The sequence below is a fragment of the Podarcis raffonei genome, chromosome 15 (assembly GCF_027172205.1).
Source record: "Podarcis raffonei isolate rPodRaf1 chromosome 15, rPodRaf1.pri, whole genome shotgun sequence".
Taxonomy (NCBI): Eukaryota; Metazoa; Chordata; class Lepidosauria; order Squamata; family Lacertidae; genus Podarcis; species Podarcis raffonei.
Window position 1 is genome coordinate 22,466,309 of NC_070616.1, and position 20,191 is coordinate 22,486,499.

At 47.8% G+C, this 20,191-nt stretch overlaps 1 protein-coding gene across 1 annotated transcript in view; it reads right to left on the reverse strand.

Annotated features, from left to right (window-relative positions):
* Positions 1–17,183, reverse strand: part of SORL1 (sortilin related receptor 1) — a 109,161-nt gene extending 91,978 nt beyond the window's left edge. Inside the window, exon 1 of the mRNA XM_053366279.1 lies at positions 16,548–17,183. Coding sequence (XP_053222254.1) covers positions 16,548–16,871 — 324 coding nt within the window. The 5' untranslated portion in view covers positions 16,872–17,183. The remainder of the gene's footprint in view (positions 1–16,547) is intronic.
* Between the last annotated feature and the right edge of the window lie 3,008 nt (positions 17,184–20,191).

A 20,191-nucleotide genomic window follows, 5' to 3' on the forward strand; every position in this document is an offset into this window, starting at 1 on the left:
CCAGCAGCCAAAATAAGGGACCTGCAGCCTCACCTCTTCCAGGCACTCCAGTCTTCCTGTCCTCCTGCAGTCTGGTCAAACTCATGCTGGTAGCTTCGAGAACACTGTCCAACCAACTTTGTAACCAGAGATTCAACTGAATAGAATCTGAATCACATGAACCACAAGGCCTATGCAGCCTCAACTTAAGATGGCTCCCCGACCTGGCTTTGCACTGCAAAGTTTGCAGCAGCACGTGCAACAAAACAGCATCCAGCATTCAAAAAACCCCTCAGCTTGCATTAACTAGCCACACACAAGGCATGCAAGCTCCACCCCCCAGTCGATCTTAGACTTCTTATTGGGTGAGCAACACAGCCAAGCAACACAGTTGGAGCCTCCCTCCTCCCTGGCCGGCAGGGAGGGAGGGAGAGGAGCTGCTTCCTTTGAAATTTAAGGGACATCATTTAAGGGACATTTAAGGGCGCTGGGATAAGGGACTGTCCCTTCAAATAAGGGACACTTGACAGCTATGGGCCTGAGAAGAGTCCTAGGGGTCAGACTGAGAAGCCTGGGGAGCCATGTTTGGCTCTTAGGCCTGAGGTTTCCCCCAGCCCCAGTGTATGTGATGCAATGAAGCAAATTGTGTTTTCACAAAGAAGCAGCTTCAGCCGAAAGGGTCAGAACAGATTTGAAGATGTGGACACAAGGAGGTTTCAGATCTCCTTTAGGTTTTGAGGAGGGAACTGACGCATGTGCCTTTCGCAAAACCACAATGTGAATCTGGCACCGCCAAATCATGCAATAGGACTGAATAAGGAAACTAGAAGCAGGAGAGAACGACAAGGAGCAGAAGCCACAAGACACCAGCCTTTTTGAACTCAAAAACCACCTTCACAATCCCAAACCCAATAAACGCCTTCACTGGATTTCTTTTTTCTTTTTTTCTTTTTTGTGATGAGTCAATAAAATCTGGGCTTCCTGGCTTCTCCCCCCCCCCACAAGACCACAATGCCCAAATTTATGTCTTAATCCCCATCATGTTGAGGAGGCCGGGTTTATTTGAGTCATAAAACTCTGAAAGGCTGACTTGTAAATAGCTATTTTCCCTGTAATGAATCAGGCCTGGCAGAACGAAATGAGGTGGACAGAGCATGAGGCTCCAGAATGAACTGTGCTGCTTTACAGTGCAACGGGGGAAGGATCTGTGAATGTTTGCGCATCAAAAAATGGCCTAGGGTTGGTTTATTTCTTACTGGCAGGGAGTTTTGCTACCTGGGGAAGCAGCTGCAAGCAGTGCAGTCCTTTCACCCATGTTGCGACACTCTTTTATCGTTCCATCTCTGTGGATTGGTTCTATGTACACTGCTCAGAAATGCAAATAATTAAGTGCTGTGTGTGTGTGTGTGTGTGTGTGTGTGTGTGTGTGTGTATCTGTCTGAAATAAATAAATGCCATCTAGATTAAGGCAGTAACATTACTGAAAGGAAAGGCTACAGTTCAACGGTAAAGAACACTCCTCACATGCAAATCCCTCACATCTCCAGGTAAGTCTGAAATAGACTTCTGCAAGAAATCCTGGACAGCCGCTGCCTGTCAGTGTAGACCAGGGTTTCCCAACCTTGGCTCTCTAGCTGCTTTTGAACTACAACTCCCATCATTCTAGCAGGACCAGTGGTCAGGGGTGATGGGAACTGTAGTCCAAAAACTGCTGTAGGCCCAAGTTTGGGAAACCCTGGGATTGACCCAATGGTCTGCCTTGGGGTCGATTGAGACATAGGGATAATTGTGTCACTTTTCCTGATTTTAATGCTAGTGCTTCTGTTCCATTTTCTAGTGTTCCTTTCACACTGCGGTACCTGTTGCATTATGGAACTGTGGCCTTTTGTCCAAGAAATAAGCATTTCACAATGAATTTCATTCACATCAGTGGACATGGTGCGATACAACAATGGAAGCCACTGGACAACATCGCTGCTACTCCCCCCCGCCCCCCGTTTCTGCACATGCCTGCTTCTGTTCCCCCATGAAAACAGCAGGGAACATCTATATGGCAGAATACCCCCCACCAAATTTCATCACTTTAATAACTGACATTTTCTGGGTTAAGGGGGCTGCAAACTGATTTTTCTTTTTCTGGAACCTAATAATACAGAAATGAGCACCGAATGTGTGCTATGTACAGTTAGTTTTCTGCATGTGGATTTTACGTTGTGAGAAAGCTCAAATATAGCAGTTAGGGAAATGGAATGGAATAAACTGCTGTGTGAATGTAGCCTTGGGTTAAGGCAGTTTTCCGGGCTTCTAACATCAAAGGGCTGTCAGCCCATCTGCAGAAGCCACCAGCTTGTTTTGGAATTACCGTCCGTAGCCAGTTCCACCAGACTGGCAGAACAGAATTAATCCACATGCTGCCCGAAGTCTAAATGCTGGGGGGGAAATACGCCGTTGCATAACAAATCCACCCTGGTTCTGAACGGCTGAGTTGCAGCTTTCCTCTTTTTGTTCTAAGGAGAAGGGGGCGGGGAGGCAGAACAGAAGCATCGCCTGAATGCCGTTCCATAAACCAACCTTAGTGAAACTTCACCTGCCAGGTTCCAGCGTGAAAGCAACTATTTCAAGGCAAGAGCTACGTTACACCCCCTCTCCTCTCTCCAGCGAGGCCTTCATGTGCATTAGGAGGAGACTGGGGGGCGGGGAGGACAACCATACGTCAACAGACACAAAAAGGCCATTCTCGTTGTTCTGCCAACCTCCGGCAAGAGACAGGAGATGTGCCAGTCGCTTCACCCTCATCGGTACGGTACAAGCATTGCAGGACGGACTGTGGGACCTGGCTCTTCTTCATTCTCCTATTGAGAACAATTCCTTCACCCCCTCGACAAGTGATCTGCATTAGCAAATCATGTTCCATCTGTAGCAATGTACACTTAAGGCTAACTAAGATTGCTCTAAGATTGCAGCCTTTCCCCGCAGGTGGAGAGGGTCTTTCAGGGTTACCTAGAACCCCTTTAATGCCTTTTCAGTGCTGGCACAACTCTCTAATCCCCATGGAGGGGAAGGGACTTCACCCTGGAGATCTTAAACCTTAAGAAGCGAGGTACAAAAGATTACAAATAAATATCAAAATCTGCTTTCAAATCACAGTTCCCGAAGCCTTAGCCTTAGCCACAGTTTGTTCAGCCCACTGCAAGCGCAATGCTAAACAGTCCCAGCCACCATGGCCAATTCTCAGGAACGGTAGGAATTATAACCCTACAACTTCTGAGGGGCCAGCAACTCCCCACCCCTGTCGCACTGTAACAAATCCTAAGTCCGTACAACTGAAAATAACTGCATATTCTTGCCCTGATTTGTATTATGATTAATACCCAGTCTTTCCCCCAGACTGAGACTCAAGGCAGCATACACTAATTAAAACGTCACTGATAATAAAACACAAAAAGCTAGAAACCTATAAAAGATTGTTGCAATTAAACTCTAAAAGAACAAAACTGTCACTACTGAAGCCCTTTCCCTTAAAAAGGAATACCGCAGCCTTCACCTGCTGGCGGAAGCACAACAAGGAGGGAGCCAGTCTAGCTTCTCTAGGGAGGGTCTTCCAAAGTCTGGGTGCAACCACCAAAAAGGCCCTCTCCCACATCGCCACCAAAAGTGCCTAAAAGGGTAGGACTGAGGGAAGGGCCTCCCCTAAAGATCTCAGAGCCTGGGCAGGTTTGTAGGGGAGAATACAGCCCTGCAGATAGCCAGGACCTAAGTTTTCCCCCAGTCTCCATTTCATTTTCCTTTCTCTGTGGTGTACCTAGCATCTGGTTCTAGGTTAGGGGGTCACTAAGGATGGCAGAGAAATTAAAGAATGTGAGGTTGTTGCGGTTGTTTTGCATTTTAATGAGAAACTAGCAAATTCACACTTATCAATCCAATACACAAGCCGAAACACTTTCACTATCCTCAAAATTCGCATTTTTGTTCTTCTACTAACCAATGTGTAAACAAACGCATATGTTAGGGGGAAAGTCTGCAAAAAAGGGGATATACATTAGAGAAAGTAACATGCAAACATATGTTATGACTGCTCATTCTTTGCAAAGTGCTGCAGACATGGAAGATGGTGCTTTTCATCCATGCTAAAATGAGCTCCCCCAGCCTGCCCCTGCTGTTTCACTACTAAACTTATTTTGAAATAGCTTGAATTGTTTTAAATTACTCTTATTTGCATCATGTCTTTGGTAATCCACCCTGGAGATCTTAAACCTTAAGAGGCAAGGTACAAAAGATTACAAATACAGTAAATATCAAAAGCACACCCGAAGCTTTAGCCTTAACCACAGTTTGTTTGGCCCAATGTAAGTGCAATGCTAAACAGTTATGCATAAACAACAAGATTCCAGTCACATGAGAGACGGAAAGGATGAAAAACACAGGTGAGCAACCTGTTCCTAGTCTGTCGGTCACAATCTGCAGATCAAGAACACTATGTCTGACTCTGCACTGGGTCACTGAGTTCTAAATACATAATAAAGAATAGATTTCTTAGTCTTAGTTGCCATAAGACTCTTTGTTGTTTTTGCTAGAACAGACTAGCACAGCTACCTCTCTAGACATAAACAGATGGGCTGAAACCTAGGACGCAATCAGATGGTGATAAACCTGACCAAGACCCTCTTAAGAATATTAGGGGTGGGTGGGCAGGGGAAGGACCAGACCATATGAAAAATGAACACAATATTTTAGCTGCAGCTCATTCATTTTCGGCTTTGTTTTCTTGTTATAAAAAAGTGTGCCTAGACATTCCATTGTTGCACCCATAACCTAGGTTCAAGGCACCATTTAGCTCCTAGCTTTCGTATCTCAGTTTTTACACTGCATGGGACTTACATTTATTGGATCAGGGAGGCATATTGGCAGGTAAAACAGCACAGATCTCATCTGAAAATTCCAGTGTTTCAGGTAGCAGAACTAAGTAAGTATCTAATTCTCTATCATCCATGAGGTTTTTTAAAATTGAATTTATTTAGCCGAAACTAAACTAAATACAATACGAAACACAAAACACTTATAGCAATAAGTCCAGTGCACTGTACAGGATCCATCACAACCTCCTCAAAGATTAACAAGTTCTAGAGATCATGTCACATACAGTGGTGCCCCGCAAGACGAATGCCTCGCAAGACGGAAAACTCGCAAGAAGAAAGAGTTTTCCGTTTTTCGAGGTGCTTCGCCAGACGAATTTCCCTATGGGCTTGCTTCGGAAGAAGAAAGCCCATAGGGAAATCTCCGGGGACCTCTTTTAAATGCTGGCGGTGGGGAGCAAAGCCTTTCACCCCCCGCCGGCCTTCAGAAGAGGTCCAGGAAGGCCGGCGGGGGCCGAAAGTCTTTGCTCCCCACCGCCAGCATTTTAAAAGCGGTCCGGGATAGCAGGGAAGCACGCTGCGCTTTCCCGCTATCCCGGACCACTTTTAAAATGCTGGCCGTCGGGAGCAAAGACTTTCGCCCACCGCCGGCCTTCAGAAGAGGTCCTGGACAATCACTTCCGGGTTTGCAGTGTTCGGGAGCCAAAACATCCGACTTGCAAGGCGTTCAGGATCCAAGGTACAACTATAATGTGGCAGGTAGGGACAATAAAAGTCTGGGACTTTCAGAGAAAAAAGGATTTCTTCCTTATCCTGCCATTTTGGTCAAGATATCTCTATTCCATCACCAGCTCCCTGGTGGGACAACAGAAACACTTTCAACTTGCAAACTGCCTTGAGAACAACAGATGGAGATGAAATGTTTAGCTATTTTGGGAGTCAGATGCGCAGAGATAAAGATGGGAAGGGAACTGAACTTCTGCCTGCTTTTTGTAGGATCCAGCTGCCTGTCCCAACCGCTGCCAACTTACTGGGTGGCCGTGAGCCAAGAATTCACCTCTCAAGCCTCAGTTTCCTGATCTGCATAATTAAAATAATAATTCACTCCTGCAGGGCTGGAGCAGTAATGAGATGGTGAAATAGGGTTATAAGGAACTAATTTTGTGTAATAACTAATTTTTTAACAGCTGTAAGGGGGGGCATTATCTAAACTAAGCAAAAGTTAATGTTTATAGAGCTTTCCCCCTTAATCAAGCCGTTTTTATGAGATGCCAAACAGATCCTGCTAGGAAGAAAATTGAATACTAGGAGGTTAAGGTCTGATTGTTCTTGGAAAAGGCCCATGGCTGACAAGCCAGCAAATTGGGTTAAAATTAACTATGGTTCATGGCAAACACAGAAATCCATTTTCACTATGCTAACGAAGCTGGCTTCACAAACCACTTTATATGTTGTTGCTGTTGTTGTTGTTTTTAAAAAAAGCAAAACAGGCCCAAGCTATTTTCTTTCCTCATTCAGTCTAAAACCAAAAATAATCTAATCACACAGGATTGTTGTATCCAACGCCAGTCATTCTCAAAGTAGACCCCTTGATTAATGGACACGACTAAGTTAGGTTCATTAATTTCAACCTGTCTGCTTCAAGAATTCAGCTGAATGCAAGCCTTACTCTGCAAAGGCTAGAGCAGCTCACAATAACTGAAGCACAAAATATAGGTTTAAACAAACAAATTCACATCCACGCCGTACATTTGAACCACATTTAATGCACATTTACACACACACCCAAGAATTTTGGGAACTGTAGTTTACCCTTAACAGAGCTTCAATTGGCGACACTCTCAATAAACTACAGCTTGCCCGCAATCTTCCTCTAAAACCCCAGGCCTAGAAGATTCCTGGGCCATGTGCTCAGTCCAGATAATTTAAAGGTGGAATCCAAATCGTCTGCCAAAAGCTCCCTACATCTCGATTGTGGGGGTCACTGCAGTCTGCAGGAGAATATCTCTCTCAAGTTCCAAAGATCTCAGGAGGCAACACACCACAGTGACTTGGGAGAAGATTTTTAAAATTTTATCTGTTGTCTTTTCTGTGTTATTCGTTAGCTGTTTTTATTATATTTTGGACACTGCGCTGAGACACGTGTGGAAGGTGATTAAATACTGCTACTAGAAATAGCAAGACCAAGACAGGAAGTTAAGCTATGGAACTCACTCCCACAGTGACGGCCATGAATTTGGATGGCTTTAAAGGTGGCTCAGACAAATTCATGGAGGACAAGGTTGCGTGTCAAGGACCCCCAAGACACCCCTGAATAAAAAAATGTTCACACATCATTTTGTTTTGGTTTTTGGCATAATTTTGGCCACAACTTGATTGAATTACAGTAAGTGAGTGATTGCTTAGGCATAGGTTAGCGACTATCTGTTCCCACTTGGAGGTAGGAACAGAACTGACAACCACACCCGTACGGAAGTCAGTAAGGGTAAGCAATTTTGGGGAGAGAATAAAGCTGGGTGCCAGGCTCACACCTCTCCCCAAATGCTCCCTGGGGCTCTCGCGTGGCCCTAGCCCTTTGTCAGGAATACGGACAAAAGCATGGCGAGCCCCTGGATTCCTTTAACGGAATACCCCTGCAGCAGCAGCATTGGAGGGGCAGGCACATCCAACCACATCCCCTCCACCAACCAAAAAATTAACCAATGCCTAACCACAACCTTAGGGACGCGGGTGGCACTGTGGGTTAAACCACAGAGCCTAGGACTTGCTGATCAGAAGGTTGGCGGTTTGAATCCCTGCGATGGGGTGAGCTCCCGTTGCTCAGTCCCTGCTCCTGCCAACCTAGCAGTTCGAAAGCACGTCAAAGTGCAAGTAGATAAATAGGTACCGCTCCGGCGGGAAGGTAAACGGCGTTTCCATGCCCTGCTCTGGTTCGCCAGAAGCGGCTTAGTCATGCTGGCCACATGACCCAGAAGCTGTACACCGGCTCCCTCGGCCAATAAAGCGAGATGAGCGCCGCAACCCCAGAGTCGGTCACGACTGGACCTAATGGTCAGGGGTCCCTTTACCTTTACCCACAACTTTACAAGTTGTGACAATTTGCTACGCAGTAGGCAAAACCCAAATGGCACCAGCCAATCAGCCAAATGGTAAAATTCCTACCAGGCCCCTGCTCCAAAGCAGACGACCCCATGACAGGCATAGCAAACAAACCCTAAATAAAGGAAGGGTGGGCAGGTAATCCCATGTGTGCAGCGAAAAGAGGAAGCTCAATGCTGCGCACAGGGACCTATATAGCACCCCCATCAATCAAATAAAATTGCAACAGTCAATTTTCCCCAGCAACATTGGAGGTGCCCATTCAAATCCGTGACCATCCAAACTAACCCACCCAGCAAACAGGGGATGTCATGGTTGCTCCCACCACAACACATGCTCTCCATGAAGGAGAACGTGCTCTATCAACAGCACTAGCCAGGATGGCTGGAGGCAGGAACGACTCTGAATACTAACTGCTGGAAGCCATAGGAGGCTAGAGTGCTCTTGTGCTCGGATCCTGATTTGCAGGTTTCCCACAGCCATCTGGTTAGCCACTGTGAGAACAGGATGCTAGACTAGATGGGTCACTGGCCTCATCCAGCAGGCTCTTCTATATTCTTATTCCAAATTGAAATGCCACATTCCCAGAGTGGTTTAACAATCAATCCCTCTTACCAGGGAACTCTGGGAACTGTAGATCTACAAGGGGAATAAAGGCCTCCTAACAACCGCTCAGAAAAACGAAGATCATGGCCACTGGTCCCATCACCTCCTGGCAAATAGAAGGGGAAGAAATGGAGGCAGTGAGAGATTTTACTTTCTTGGGCTCCATGATCACTGCAGATGATGACAGCAGCCACAAAATTAAAAGACGCCTGCTTCTTGGGAGAAAAGCAATGACAAACCTAGACAGCATCTTTAAAAACAGAGACATCACCTTGCCAACAAAGGTCCGTATTGTTAAAACCATGGTTTTCCCAGTAGTGATGTATGGAAGCGAGAGCTGGACCATAATGAAGGCTGATCGCCGAAGAGTTGATGCTTTTGAATTATGGTGCTGGAGGAGACTCTTGAGAGTCCCATGGACTGCAAGAAGATCAAACCTCTCCATTCTGAAGGAAATCAGCCCTGAGTGCTCACTGGAAGGACAGATCCTGAAGCTGAGGCTCCAATACTTTGGCCACCTCATGAGAAGAGAAAACTCCCTGGAAAAGACCCTGATGTTGGGAAAGATGGAGGGCACAAGGAGAAGGGGATGACAGAGGACGAGATGGTTGGATAGTGTTCTCAAAGCTACCAGCATGAGTTTGACCAAACTGTGGGAGGCAGTGGAAGACAGGAGTGCCTGGCGTGCTCTGGTCCATGGGGTCACGAAGAGTCGGACACGACTAAACGACTAAACAAACAACTGCTCGGCACCCATAACAAACGACAGTTCTCAAGGTCCTTTTGAGAAAACCATGACAGTTTAAAGTGCTACGATGCTGCTTTAAATGAATAGTGCAGGTGGGCCCCAAAACATAAACGTGATGAGGGAGAATAAGCAAGAATCCTGTTTGATCTTGGAAAGCTATTAGCATTTCCATGCAAACTCCCTTCATCCTAACAGCCCCAGGGGCACGGAGGAAAACACTTGGATATCCAGACAGCTGATGCAACACAACACATTGTTGACACAAGGTTACAATGACATATTCAGCCTGGCCATGAAATTTAGATAACCAGAACACTTCTGGGAATAACTGGGTGTTTTTTTAAAAAAATACCCATCAATGTCGATATAAGGAGAAATCGTAATGCAGGGAACTGTAATGAGCTTTTGTTTTTCTTTGGGTTTTAAAAGGCTGCCATTGTGTCTGCTTTTATTTGTGGGGTGGGAGGTAAATAAAAGCCATGTGACACGTAATAACTGTGGGAAGTTATCTGCCTGAAAGTAAATCCTCGGACAGATAAGCTTTCAATTTCTGCTAGCAGAAAGGGGTGTGTAGGTCTGAGCGGAGAACAAAGAAATAAAGAGGGCACAGGCAGGGCCCTGGCGATCCACCATTCTAAATACAGGAGGCTATGGGAAGGGTTGTGGCTCAGCAGTGGGAACATCTGCTTCCTGGTTCGATCCCCATCATCTCTATAGGAGAACCTTGTCCAAAATCCTGGACAAGTGCTGCCAGTCAGTGAAGGCAGTACTGAAGTAGGTGGATCCAGTGGATCTATTTTGGGAGGGGCCACAGCTCAGTGGAAAAGCATCTGCTTTGCCTGCAGAAGGTCCCAGATTCAATCCCCAGCATCTCCAGCTAGGACTGGGAATGTGCCCTCTCTGAAACCTTGGAAAGTCATGGCCTGGCAGTGCAGACCAGGCACAAGGAATCTTTGGATCTCCCAACGTTTCTGAACTACAACTCCCATCATCCCTACGCATCAGCCGAGCTTGCTGGAGCTGATGGGAGTTGCAGTCCAGCAACATCTGGAGGTAAGAGGTAAAGGGACCCCTGTCCATTAGGTCCAGTCGTGACCGACTCTGGGGTTGCAGTGCTCATCTCGCTTTATTGGCCGAGGGAGCCGGCGTACAGCTTCCGGGTCATGTGGCCAGCATAACTAAGCCGCTTCTGGCGAACCAGAGCAGCGCACGGAAACGCCGTTTACCTTCCCGCCAGAGTGGTACCTATTTATCTACTTGCACTTTGACGTGCTTTTGAACTGCTAGGTGGGCAGGAGCAGGGACTGAGTAACAGGAGCTCACCCTGTCGCAGGGATTCGAACCGCCGACCTTCTGATCGGCCAGTCCTAGGCTCTGTGGTTTAACCCACAGCGCCACCTACGTCCCGTACATCTGGAGGAGATGGAGGCAAATTCATGGTGTGCTAGATGGACTAAGGCAGCTTCTTTCCATGTTCCTAGTTATCCAGCCACCCTACTTCTTGATTTTGCTGCCTACCTGGGACTGCAAAAATGGTAGGTGGGGTTGTGAAGCCTCTAGCAGGCTGGATCCCCAAGGCTCTTGGACGATGCTGATCTTGCAGGGGGAAAGAGTGCTCCAAGAGTGCCAGTCTTGGACAATCGGTGGAGGGGGCTCATGCCTGCTCCCCCACTGACTGTCACCCCTGTCTGACCTTGTCTTTGTAGCCTGATGAGGTTCTGTGGTAGGTGGTCAAATACACCATGGTTAAGGAAGTGTGCTAGATTCACACAGAATGCCAAGTCATAGTTATAGCAAGCCAAGGTTTGCAAGCCAACAGCAACAAACTATGGATTTAAGCTACGCTTTGTTGCCAATAAACAAACCACAGTTAAGCCACTGGGAAAGGTTCACACATAATGCTAAGCCATTGTTTAATAAACCACAGTTCGGTATACCGTGATGACAACCCTGGCTTACAATTCAAGATCCCATGGGAAGGCTTAACTGTGGTTTGTTTATTGGCAACAAAGCACAGCTTAAATCCATAGTTTGTTGCTGTTGGCTTGCAAACCTTGGTTTACACAGAAGAAGAAAAATCAGAGCGCTTTAGAACAATAATCTATAAAACCACACAATTTTTTTAAAAACCATATAATGTTTTAAAATCAGAAAACCATATGTGTTTATGATTTAAAATCAGACTGGGGTCTGTTCTATATTCCACCATCATCTGTGTCGCAGTAGGTGGGAATATGGGAGAGGGCCTTTTCCACTGAAGTGCCCCTGTGGAACTCCCTGCCCCAGGAGATTTCACTGAGCGGCATTTAAAATGACAAGTGAAAACTTCTCTGTTGCAGAGCATCCTTGGCCTGAATACCTTCTGAACCGCTATCCCCTCTGCTATTGGAAGTGAGTTGTTGCTGTCCTTTCAGTCTGGCTACATTTCACTATTCTTTACAGAACTGTTTTAAAAATAAAGTATGCAACAAAAACAGGAACCCCCAAAAGGAAGTGAAAGCAGAAGCAAAAATTGAAAACCATTTGATTGCCGTAGGCAAATGAAATAAGGTAGTATAAGAAATAGAAGAGAGGTGGCGCCTATATATTTTGAATCAGTTTTCAGATTTTCTCTGAAGGAAGTCCAGCAGGAGTTGAAATGTGTTGGATCAATAAACCTCTTTACGGTCTACTCTATAGTTCACAGTGGGGGTCACTTCTGCTTCCAGTTTCTCTCTCTGTGTGTGTGTGTATATATATATTTATATATATATATATATATATATATATATATATATATATATATATATATATAAAAGATCTGTGAAACAAGGTGGAAAGAAGGAATATAAATGCAAACTAGTCCAACATGTGGACGCACGCCATCAACAAAAGGCCAATTTTTTTTTAATGGGAAGAGCCAAATAAGCACAATTTGGATAAAGTCTGGGAACGCCTTTAAGGAAGCATAACTGTGCTCTGAATGCTCCTTTTCTGTATCGCCTAAAAATAGTGGTTGCCATTTCTGAAAACAGATCCGGCAGCCTGTTAGAAATGCAAGTAACTCTTTGATTTCAGCACGGATAAGAACAGTCTTTCCACAAGGATGTTCTAACTCTTCTCCTTTCTAACACTTCGTACAAGTCCAGCACCCTCCCTCCCAAAACGAAACACGAGTCCTCTAATTCACTGGGGGGGGGGGACTACACGTTCCTCCAATACAGGACCGGACAGAACATTTTTTTTCTGACGGAGGGCCAACTTCCCTTCTCAACAATCTTCCAGCGGCCACATCCCAATGTTGGTGGGTGGGGCCGGAACCAAAAGTGGACGAAGCAAAGAATTGTAAATTTTACCTTTTACAGTGGGGTAGTTTCTACACACGCACCCATTCTCCTCTGTCCTTCCAGCAGGCAAGCAAGAGGCATGATCAGCGTTCAAGGACAAAGTCCAGCCAGGCAAGAAGCCTCAAGGAAGGCACAAAGCAAGGCAACTGATGGCTGTGGATGGATGTGGAGAGTCCAGGGGGCCAGATGGAGAGGTTGGGAGGCCCATATTGGGGCCCCAGGGCCGGAGGTTCCCCACCTATGCTCTGGCCTGGCTGTTTTTAACAGGCCATACAGAATAGGGTGAGGCACCAGCCAGCAAACCATGGCTCCACCAATAGTGAATCAGGCACAGACTTGAGAGATCAGGGATCAAAATCCCACTCAGCTGGGAAACTCACTGGGTGACCTTGGAAGCTGCTGCTGACTGTCTTTCAGCCTGACCTACCATGCAGGGTTGTTGTGTGGGTAAAATGGAGGCAGGGGGTGAAGAAGGCTGCACGCCACTTTGGAGGAAAGGGAGATCCAAATGTCATAACGAAAATATAGGCTTTTTAACCTCATTTCCCGGAACAGCAAGGCAGGCCTTCGGAACTCAGATGCTCAGTGCCATTTCCCTGTGTCTTGTTCGTGAGACAGACAGACAGAGAGAGAGAATATCATAGAATTGTAGAGTTGGAAGAGCCCTGAGGGTCATCTAGTCCAACCCCCTGCAAGGCAGGAATCCCATGCTGTGTTAACGATGCAGAAGAGGAGGTTAAGGAGTCCCTTGGCTGCATCTCAAGGCACAGAACCATGTGTTTTAGGGGACTGGCCATAGGTCAGAGGCAGATCACCTGCTCTGCTTGTAGAAGGTCCCAGGATCAGGACTGGAAGACCTGTCTGAAGTCCCAGAGAGCTGCTGCCAATCAGTGTAGACAATAATGGGGTAGATGGACCAACCCTCTGACACGGTGTTAGGCAGCTTCCCATGTGGAAAGGGCCCTAGCTCAGTGCTAGAACACCTGCCTTGCAAGGAGAAGGTTCCAGGTTCAATCCATGCCATCTCCAGTTATGTTCTCAAGCCACAAACCCTGAACAGGGGCTGCCTGTCAGTGCTGAGCTAGGTGGACCCAGTCAGACATGAAATAAGGCGGCTTCCTATGTTCTTTTGTGCATGTTTTGGAGCGGGGTTGTACCTTGGGATCAGAGGTTACGATGGAGGGCAGATGAAAAATCTCTATCAGTGTTTCCCAAACTTGGGTCTCCAGCTGTTTTTGGACTACAATTCACATCATCCCTGACAACTGGTCCTGCTAGTTAGGGATGATGGGAGTTGTAGTCCAACAATAGCTGGAGACTACAGTAGTACCTTGGGTTAAGAACTTAAATTCGTTCCGGAGGTCCGTTCTTAACCTGAAACTGTTCTTAACCTGAAGTACCACTTTAGCTAATGGGGCCTCCTACTGCCGCTGCGCCGCCGTCACGCGATTTCTGTTCTCATCCTGAAGCAAAGTTCTTAACCCGAGGTACTATTTCTGGGTTAGTGGAGTCTGTAACCTGAAGTGTCTGTAACCTGAGGTACCACTGTATTTGGTACCCAGAAACCTATCACTACTCTCCGGCCTAAAGTGATCAAACACACAACCTGCACCTGTTTATTATCAGGTATGCAACTTGATGCATTTGAGATATTTCATGTTCAGAGGAATGTGGTATTATCCTCTTACACACTTTCCCCTGTGGTAAATCATTCAAAGAGGGTCTGGTTTGTTTGTTTTTTATTTAAACTCTTTTATCCTGTTCTTCAGTTGGGGGAGGGAGGTTCACAGAACAGCTTACCAATGTCAGTGATAAAACGGTCCCCACCCTCTCATCAAAAGCTCTGCTTGGCTGGACTCAGTGGCTGCTGCAAGACCAGGCCCAGCCTGCTTGCAGGAAGTTGCTGAGACCATAAGAGGTGAAATACGGAATGTGCAATATGATGGGGATGGGGAATCAGAGTTCTTGGAGACAGGTGTGGACCACAGGTAGGAAGGAGGAAGCTGGTGCTTCAGGTCCAGTTAGGGCCCAGCTGGCATCCCCCCCTGCAAGGCTTGGGGGGGCCCTGAGGAACTGAGGGAGAACTACAAATGGCAGAAAGTTCTTGCTGGAGGGAAGCAGGTAGATGCAACCCAGTTGAGATTGTGGAGGTACAGGGGGGAGAGTTTGGGTTCCATTGCCTTACGAGGCGGGGGGGGGGAGAGAGAACTCTGACCCAGGAAGCCAAAAACTCTGACCCAGGAAGCCAAAAACGGAACGGGTGTGTGTGTGCGAGGGGGCAGTATGTGTGGCTAGGTTGTCGGGGCAACGTGACCAAGGTGCCTTGGAACCAGAAATGACGAAAGCTGCCTGGGGGGGTTGGGGAAAGGGGAGGGTGGGGGGGCTGGCCTCCCCCGAGACAGATCCATGACCTTCGCTGGGACGAGTTCAGAGTTGATGCAATCTGTCCTACCTCACTTTTCCCTTCCGCCTCCTTTCCAATAATAATAATAAAAATCATCTACAAACAAAAAAAAAACGGTCCCCACCCTCAGGGCTTACAACCAAAAGCACAATACAAAAGGAAAAGGGATTTGGAGGGAAGAGGAGAAAGGGAAACTCAAAAGCAAAAAAAGAAGAAAGACTTGTTTTCTCTGAAAGGACTCAGTATGAGATGCCTGCTGCCATCCCAGGTTTTCAAACAGGCAAAAAAATAAGATGTTTGAACAATCAAAATCCAGAAATTGCTACCCCAGGGCTTTTTTCTCCTGAAGTAACTCCCCACCCCCACCCCGCCCGGCTTACATGCATAAGCAACAGTGTGTCAGACCCACTCCTGAGACAACTGTCTTAAGTTAAGTCACAGGTGTGTTTCTCTTGTTCCTAGGGGGGATGTGCCAATTAAGCTGCACCAGAATTTAAGATGAGAATTAAACCTCTAATTTGGATGGATCTCAGAAAGAGTAGCCTGTGACAAAAAGGTGAAAGGCACTGTAAACAGCTGCTCGCCTATGGCGATGCAGAACTGCCATCAGGTGACCATGAAAGGAGGTCTTGCAAAAGTTGGATATCATTCTTTCCTTCCTTCCATCGACCATAAACAAACAAAAAGGGCTGTGTCACAATGTTGGACTAGTTAACTAATTTGCAAAGCTAACCTGAGTTGCACCAATTCCTTGCCATTTTTTCCAGAGCAAAAAACAACAGGGACAACCTGAATTCCAGTCTGACGCTTTTAAACTTTTGGGAGGGAGAAGGTTGCAAGATGAGCAAATAAAAAAATTAAAATGACAGTGTGGTCCAAGGTTGCCCAAAACTGGCCTCCTGCCCGAGCAGCGGCTGAGAAGCTGCTGCAGCGCTCCGTTCCCCGCACTGCATTGTTTGCGTCTGACACGGAACGATTCCAAAGAAGAAATATTTACAGTTCGATTCCCACCAGTTACGCGTGTGATACAACAACCACCAACCACCCTTGCAACTGGACCCGCGAGTCACCTGAGTCGCAAACCTCCCCCCGCCACAAAAAAAGCAAAGAGAGAGATCGCCTAAGAGCCAGGAAGCCCAGAGCCCCTGATCCATTTGAGGAGGGGGATGCGGAGTATGATGGTGGGGAGAGGAAGAGGCAGGGCGAACTGAAGGGCGCCCACTACCCAATTTAAAACCGCGCGTGGCTCAAAGGCGGCGGGGAACGAAGGAACATTGGACTGAGAACTGCGTGCATTCCAACCAGACAGCGCCGCGCAAGGGGGGGGGGGGGCATAACAAAAGCTCCTTTTGCAAAGAGGGGGTGGAGTGGAGGATGTTGCAAAGAAAACGCAAGGACCTGGAAGCAGAGCGCGCGCCCCCTCCCCGTTCCAAATTCCGCGCGATGCTGGCTGGCTTGCCAAATCGGGGGGAGCCTTGCGAGACAAGGCGATGGAGGGGTGCCAGAAGGTGGCCCCAAAGGTGCCCGCTCACCTGTCCGTACACCTTCATGGACTCCTGCTGCTGGGCGGCGGCGTTGGCGTTCCGCTTGCTCCGCAGCATCTCGCCCGGCGTCGGCTGCCTGACTGTGCCATCGGGACTGCTCGCCCGCAGCACCTCGAAGCCCCGGTCCTGGGCTCGGGATGTGAAAGCGGCGTGCAGCCGCAAGGTCCTGCCGGCGGACTCGGCCGGCCGGAGGCTGCAAGCGAAGAGCAGGAGGAGGAGGAGAGCGAGACGCGGCGGCGGCATCGCCAGCCGGGCGGCCGTTTCCCGGAGCGGAGAGCCCGGCTCCCCGGCGCGGCTTCTCCCTGTCGCCATGTTCGCTGCCTCCGCGCTCCGCCGGCTTGGCGAGCTGCAAAGTGGGGCGCCGCCGCCAGGACAGAATGTGCAATAGGATTGCAAAGCCGGGAAACCCGGTGGCGGCGGGGAAGGGGGGGGTGGCGAGGGAGCAACAGCAGCGAGCAGATTCAGGCCAGCTGCAGGCAGCTCGGCTCCGGCGCGCGCCAAGGGCCCGGGGCTGCACGCGCCGCTTCCCGGGGCATTGCAACCCTTCCTTGCCTTTTGCGCGGTGCGGGGCAAAGCAGCGAGCGCGCGCGTGCGTGGCGAAATTATCCGCTTGGCTGTTGTTGTTGTTGTTGTTTGTATTTGCATTCGCAGCCTCTGGCTTGCACCAGCCGGCCACGATGTGCGGGTGCAAGTCACGTGTCATCCCCCACCCCCACAAAACACACGCACGCACGCTTTTCTCCATAATCTTCTTTGCCTGCTCCTGGCTTTGACCTCCCAGAAGTACAGCAGCAGGACCTTAAAAGCGAAAGGGCTTTCGCGAATTAAAAAAAAAAAGTCAATAACATCGCCTTTATTTGTTGCGCCCCGCGCAGAAATGTTTTCTTTGCAAGCGCAAAAAGAAGAACGTGAAGCCTTGGAAAGGTTCCTCCGGGTTCCCTGCGGTGTGTGTGTTTTTGTGCGTGCACGTGTGTGTTTCAAAGCACCTTTAGAGCTTTACAGAAGAGCCCATGGTCTCATGTGACAAGCGCTTTTCTGAAGCTACGCAGGGGTATAAATGAAGGCAGCGGCCTGATCCAGCCGGCTCTTCTTCCTTTACTTTCTTAGGTTGTAAAACGAAAGCGGGTAAGCTCAGCATACTAAATATGCTGGAGCTGGAAGATGCATCTGTTTTGCTGTAGAGTTATGTTTACTTATTCAATATCTGTATCTATTTACTTACTGCATTTATATCCCACCTTTTCAGTAAGGAACTCATAGTAATGCATACACAGATCCACCTATTCATTTCATCCCTTTGAGATAATTTAGGCAGAGAGAGGCAGCTACTGGCCCAAGGACACCTGGTCAGCTACACAGCCCAGTGGGGATTCAAACCCTGTTCTCCCAAGTCCTAGTCTGGCACACACTGGCCCTCTTAAGTAGTGAGGAGGAGCACTCATGGGAAAGGTGGTGATCTGACTACACATAGATCACAGGGGTGGCTAACCTGTGACTATAGCTCCCATCATACCTGACCATTGGCCGTGCAAGCTGGGGCTGATGGGATTTGGAGTCCAGGCACATCTAGCTAACCATAGGTTAGCCACCCTGGTATAAAATGACGTTCTGCTACTGTGTGCTTAGTGTTTCCATTTCCTTTAGAGGTGGTTCACACATACCTGATCACCGCTTCGCCCATCTTCCTTGCTCCATCTTTTCAGTTTTCACTGGTGCTGCAGCATCCAGTTCCCTTGGACCGTTCGCCAGGCTCCTAAATTGCCACATTCCATAGCTGGTTCCTTCCCCCCATGTGCTTAGAATCTTGGGGGAGCATTCCATGATGTCACAACTGCTCAGCCAATGCGGTGTCCCGTATACAAGAGGCAGGCAACAGGGGACTGTTAGTCTCGTTTGTCATCACAAGACACTCTGTAAAGATTTCTCTGATGTTCTAATGCAAGGGCTGCCCACTTATTTAGACTGCTGGGCACATTTGGATTTTTGAGCCAGTGCCATGGGCACACACACACACACTTCTTGATGTCTCCTCCACCACCGAATCACACATTGCTTTCCCAAGGGATCTGGAGAGCACTGAAAAGCACATGGAAGTGAAAGAGGCAAGTGGGAATGAGCCTCATTCTTCCAAGTTCCTACTTCCATTCTCTTATGTTATTTTTCAGGAAGAAGGTAACCACCCTCACTTCATGACCAAAGGAGCAGTGGCTGGCAGGGAGATACTGATAACACCAAGGTTGCTGGTTCGGTCCCTGTAAGGGACAGTTAAATATTCCTGCACTGTGGAGGGTTGGACTAGATCAGTCATCCCCAAATTGGCCCTCCAGATGTTTTGAGACTACAACTCCCATCATCCCTGACCACTGGTCCTGTTAGCTAGGGATGATGGAGGGCTGAGTTTGCCTATGCCTGCCTTAAATCCTAAAGCAGTGTTTCCCAAACTTAGGTCTCCAGCTGTTTTTGGACTACAACTCCCATCATCCCTAGCTAACAGGACCAGTGGTTGGGGATGATCGGAATTGTAGTCAGAAAACATCTGGAGGGCCAAGTTTGGGGGTGCCTGGACTAGATGGTCCTCAGGATCCCTTGCAACTCCACAATTCTATGATTCTATGTACACCAGGGGCAGACCTCAAGGGCACTGTTGCACCCATAAGGGCCACATAGGTGACCCCTGTCCTAATGGGTGGTTTGGTTGATGCTACAAGAACAGGACCTGAGCCAGAGTGGGAGAAGGCAGTGTAGTGTAGTGGTTAGAGTGTTGGGCTAGGACCTGAGGGACTAGTTTGAATCCCTGCTCAGATACGAAGCTTACAGGGTGACCTTGGGCCAATCACAGTATCTCGGCTTAACTTAGGGTTGTTGGGGGGATAAAATGGGGAGGTGGAGAACTGTGTGTTCCCCCTCTGTTGCCTCCTTGGAAGGAAGATGGGATTTAAACGGGAAAAGTAAATAAATCCAGCAAACATTCCCAGGATCCTTTGGGTGGCCCAAACTCTTGTCAAACACATCCTGCCATGCCTCTTTCTCCTGACGTTTGCATGAGCCAGGTCAGACCTTCTGCGGGATGATATATGATAATATATGGCCAATTCTTCCCTGACAACGGGAAGATGGATTTTCTGACCTTTGAGGTCTTTTCCTCCGTCTCTGGGCTTTGTATGATAAATGGCTAGAATGAAGCACTCGGCTTCTCCTAGGGTTAGAGGCAAAGAGGAATGTGATTGACTCCCTGTGCAGGTGGCAGGGGCCCATTATGGAATATTAAAGCTATGCTAAATATTCTCGTCCCCATCAACCTCTCTTCCTACTGCTCTCAAAAATGCTCAGAGGGTTGATCTTGATGCCAAGGGTGTCATGATGAAAGAGAAAGCACTTTTGCTGAGCTAGCAAATAAAAAGGGGGGGCTCTCCTGTGCTCTTCCTTTCCCCCCACCATATGTACTTGGGAGAGTCGAGGAAGGCAAGGAGACTTGATGTTATTTTATTTCACTTTTAATTAGTATACCACCTTTCTATATTACTAGTCACAAGGCAGTTTACAGCAACAAAATATACAACAAAGAACACACACCTTATCATCTTTGACCCGTTGGAGAAGGATCTGAAATACTCTCCTTGAAGCTTGAATAT